Source organism: Aricia agestis, chromosome 10, assembly GCF_905147365.1.
Source record: "Aricia agestis chromosome 10, ilAriAges1.1, whole genome shotgun sequence".
NCBI classification, from domain to species: domain Eukaryota; kingdom Metazoa; phylum Arthropoda; class Insecta; order Lepidoptera; family Lycaenidae; genus Aricia; species Aricia agestis.
In genome coordinates this window covers 16,376,271-16,381,029 of record NC_056415.1, presented here as the reverse complement: position 1 = coordinate 16,381,029, position 4,759 = coordinate 16,376,271, and the positions used below count along the sequence as shown (strand labels likewise).

The 4,759-nt window shown below is 47.4% G+C and overlaps 1 protein-coding gene across 1 annotated transcript; it reads right to left on the bottom strand.

The window, feature by feature from the left end:
* Positions 1-1,928: 1,928 nt before the first annotated feature.
* LOC121731101 (silk gland factor 3) lies at positions 1,929-4,306 on the bottom strand. Its single transcript, XM_042120439.1, has one exon. The coding sequence runs from the start codon at positions 4,126-4,128 to the stop codon at positions 3,007-3,009; it is 1,122 nt and encodes a 373-aa protein (XP_041976373.1). The 5' UTR covers positions 4,129-4,306; the 3' UTR covers positions 1,929-3,006.
* Between the last annotated feature and the right edge of the window lie 453 nt (positions 4,307-4,759).

The window sequence follows — 4,759 nt, the reverse complement described above, 5'->3', positions numbered from 1 at the left end:
ATTCTACTACAGTATTCATGTGAGGCCGTCGGGCCTAAATTGTTGTTATAAATATGAAATTTATTATAATTTTGTTGATCTAAATATTAAATAGAGTCCCATTTTCGTCTGCAGTACGGTTAAAAATCATTTAAAATTATAATATAATTTTCGAACGACGTTTTTTGACAAAAACAGAAAACGAGACTACATATTCTAGTCAAACTCTAATATAGCAATATAAATCTGGATAATTTATACTAAATTAGAACTAATAAAATGTATATTTTTACGTTTATTGCATTTAATTTAGCCGGGGTCAAGTTTGTCTGGTTTTTATGTCGATAAATCAATTTTACAACGCCGTAACCAAAATGTAGCGCCGCAGGTAGCGCGAGCCGTAAATAATATTATGATTGATTTGTACTGAATACGATATATGTTACTAATCTTGTACGGTTGCTCGTATGATTTGTTGGGATTTTATCTTAAAATAGTATTATTTTCAGATAAAATCCCAACAAATCTTTCTACGACTAAAATTTCATACCCATATGGGTATGAGACTTAAGTCATAGAGAGACTAGGGTTTAAATTATTATTAAATATATTAATTTACGAATAGGAACTTTACGTATTTATTTAGTTTCCTTTACTCTATGAATAATGTCTATAATATATAAATAAACATGATGAAGTTAATATGCGTAAGATAATTATGATGAATTTAAAGATATAGTTACTTATTCGAAATCCTTTCATTATTGTACACATTATATTTAGTATATTAAAAAAAAATAACCATCTTAAAGTAAATTATAAAAGTGTTACTCAAAAACTAAAAAACTATTTTAAAAAATGTAAGTAAATATAAATTCTTAATTCTTACATTGATTTCATTTTTATTGTCTTCCTAAAATAAATTTAAATATAAAATTCAACATTTTGAACGAAGCTACGGTAAATAAAAATATGTAAAGTTGTCCTTATTCATGTTATTTTTTTTTTAATTTTGGTTAATAACATAATAAAATTTTCATTTAGTTATAAGATGACATCTTAAATTCTTTAATCGAGAATCAAAATGTTTAAAAGCAATATAGAGCACAAATGAAAATTTCACAGCTTAAAAGACCTTTACATATCAGAATCATAATTAATTTTATCAAAAATGTTGTAAAACACCGTGTAGAATTGTAATTATCAATTTCCTAAAACAAATCTCAAAACCTATAAACACGTAATGCTCAAAACGTGAAATACTCAAGATTTGCTGAGTTTAATTGTACTTAAGACTAGCTCATTAAAAACACGTTATTATTGTTATTTATAGCACAAATATAGAAATATATTTCGTATATTTTTGCCACTAAACATGTATTTAGCATTCACTTATTAAATCTTTATAGCACAATCACTCGACGTAAACATATTTACTTTTAGATGTTATCAGCAGCTTAATAAGACGTAATCGCAAGTAAATAAAATTAGCTTATATGAATAATTCAAGATATCGTAGAGCTCACAATATGTAGAGCTAAATTTTCAATCAATGGATTGTTTCGAATATTATTTGTTTTTTCCTTATCAATGAAATCTTTCCTATTTCATGATAAACTTTAAGTAAAACGTGCACGTTTATAAATTTAAATAAACAGTGGCAATGTATGTCAGTGGGCTTCTCGGGAAAAACTTGAATCGTAAGTAGGAGATGTTTACGATTATTACAATCTGAGACGGGTACGGTTTCGCGAGCCGCAGGTACAACCTGTTCGCGGCCGCGACTCCGCATTAATCACTAAACAAACTCAAACAAACCGTGCCAATGTTACACACGTAGAGTCGCGCCGCACCCGCCGGCCCGACTCTACCTGCGCCGCACAAAAAACATCCCTCTATCCCAATCGGAGCTTGGATTTCGTTGACCTGAGTCAAATAATACGACCGTGTAAAATATTTACTCTGGTTTATTTAAATACTTAGATAATAATATAAAACATTTTAAGTCTAATTATTCATTATTTACCTACTAGAGGCGTTCACTACCGCTGCCGTCTTTATTACCTATTATACTCTATACAGTTATATACATTTCGACTTGTCAACTTCGTTGAGAATAACGAATTAATTACATTTACAACAGTTTGGTTTGAGCCGGCGCGGCGCCCGCGGCCCCGGCTCTAGGTAGAGCGGCCAGGAGCACACTTCCACTCACTTGCCATTAAAAAGATTCTAAAACATGTCTACGAGAGTTCACATCTGAGAACGAAACGCGGGGCCGGGGCGCACTCAACTTCGCACTTCCTATTCCTTGTAATTTTGAACAGATCTTACTACATCGACGATACAATTATATAAAAAAATATCTATAAACAAAATTAAGTACCGGACTTGGCCACGATTACACATAAAAGAAAAAACAACAAAACATTAGTAAACAGGAATAAAACCATTTTGGCATCGTGTCTGCTTAACTTTAATAAATTACGGAAGCGGGGCCGAGCGGCGCCGCGCGGAGGCGACGTTGGCCACCGCGCCGCGCCGCGAGGCTTCGTCGACCACTTAAAATAAAAATTGCACCTATTGACTCAATCCTATTTCTGTAACGAAACGAAGCCTCGACCCGATTCGTCCGTACACTGCGGCCGTCGTCAGCCACGATTAACAGTTCCGACGGCTTCGAACACACCGCGAGTCCCTACGGCGGCAGGTCCGCATTGGCGTCGTTAATTTTAGTACAATCTATAAATAAATTCGATGAAATCGTCTCTCACAATATCGTCGGGGGCCGGCGCCGGTCGCACCGGGGTACTTACCGAGCGGCCGGCGGCGGCGCGGCGGCGGCGGCGACTCGGCGGCACTCACTCGGCCCCACGGGGCCGGTCAACTCAAACAACTCAAACTCGGCATTCGCGAACTATGTACAGCGCGAGGGCGAGGGCCGGCCCGCGCCGGCTATGTACAGTCCCGCGGGCGCTAGTGCGGCTCCGCGTAGTAGGGCCGCGGTGGCGCCCACGGGGCGAACTGTTAGTGCGCCGCCAGCGTGTGGGCGCTCTGGAGCTGGTGCTGCGCGTGCTGCGCGTGCGGGGCGTGCGGCGCGTGCTGCCCGTGGCCGGAGTGGCCGGAGTGGCCGGAGTGCGGCGGCGATAGCGCGGGCGAGTGCGCGTGCAGGGGCGGCGAGCCGTGCACGTCGTGCCCGTAGTGGCCGTGCATGCCGTCCAGCATCTCGCCGCCTAGCGTGTTCGGCGGCGTCATGCGCTTCTCCTTCTGCCGCCTGTTGCAGAACCACACGCGCACGACCTCCTTCTCGAGCTGCAGGCTGTCGGCTAGCGACGTTATCTCCTGCGCCGACGGCTTCGGCTGCTTGTGGAAGTGCTGCTCGAGCGCGCCCTTCACCGACACCTCGATGGACGTGCGCTTCTTCCTCTTGCGGCCCTGCGCCGCGATCTTGTCGATGCTCGTGGGGCTCCCCGTCGTCGAGTCGGCCTCCTCGAGCCACTTCTGGAGGAGCGGCTTGAGTTTGCACATGTTCTTGAAGCTGAGCTGCAGCGCCTCGAAGCGGCATATCGTCGTCTGTGAGAACACGTTGCCGTACAGCGTGCCGAGCGCGAGGCCGACGTCGGCCTGCGTGAAGCCGAGCTTGATGCGGCGCTGCTTGAACTGCTTGGCGAAGGCCTCCAGGTCGTCGCTCGTGGGCGTGTCCTCCTCGGGCTGGTCGCGCTCGAGCGCGTGGTGATGGTGCAGCGGATGCGGCGAGGGCTGCACGTCCCGCAGCATATGGTGCTGGTGCATCGGCATCGGGTAGCCGCCGTGCAGCGCCACGGGCGAGCCGGCGCCGTAGTGCGCGGAGACGACGGGCGCGTGCCAGCCGTGGCCCTGCAGGTGGCGGTGGTCGTGCGGCGGCGCGGGCGGCTTGACGTCGGGCTGGTGCGCGTGCGCGTGGTGCTGGTGCACGGCCCAGGGGTCCGCGGGCGGCAGCGAGGCCCAGGGGTTGCCGAGCACGGGCGCGCCGGGCGAGGGCGAGCCGCCCGCGTGCAGGTGGTGCTGGTACTTCATGTCGGCGGGCTCGGCGCTGCGCGGCGAGGCAGCGTGGTACCCGCCTATGCTGCCGAGGTCCAGCTCCCCCGGCATGTACGTGGTCGCCGCCATGGCGCCGTACCTCAGATCCACGGTGGACGGCGTCTTGCCGGCTCGAAGGCTCTGGAGCCTTCAACTGGCACACTCGATCGCGAAAAAAGCGCGTCAATCGCGCGGCGCTGCGGCAGCGGCGGGGGCCACCTCACATCACCGGATTCGACAGCGAGCGACATGCGCGTGCGTGCGCGACGGCAGCACGGAGCGGACTGGGCCCGGAGCGGCGGCGGGCCGCGGCGCGCCGGCGCCGGAGAGGGGCGGCCCCGCCCAGCGCCGGCCCGCCCCGACCCCGCGCGCCGCGCCCGCCGCCGCCTGCCTCCACCTCACTATTTACAAACATCACAATTCGCGCTACTACTTTTTCTCGTGTCTCGGTGCGGCCGCTACTTGACGTCGATTACTGCACAATGTTATCAAACTCGTCTTATTGAATTTTAATTTGGACCAATCGGCGCGTCCGGCGGCTGCGGCGGAGACTCTACATGCGGCTCACTCTCACGTCACTCATTTTACACTTCATCAATGACACAATCGTAAATGATTTTCAGGCACAATACTAATGTAAAGGAAATTTTAAAATTACATAATCGAAACGCTCTTTTTATTATAGAAATGCGTTATAACTTAAGTTTAATAAAGTATTGTA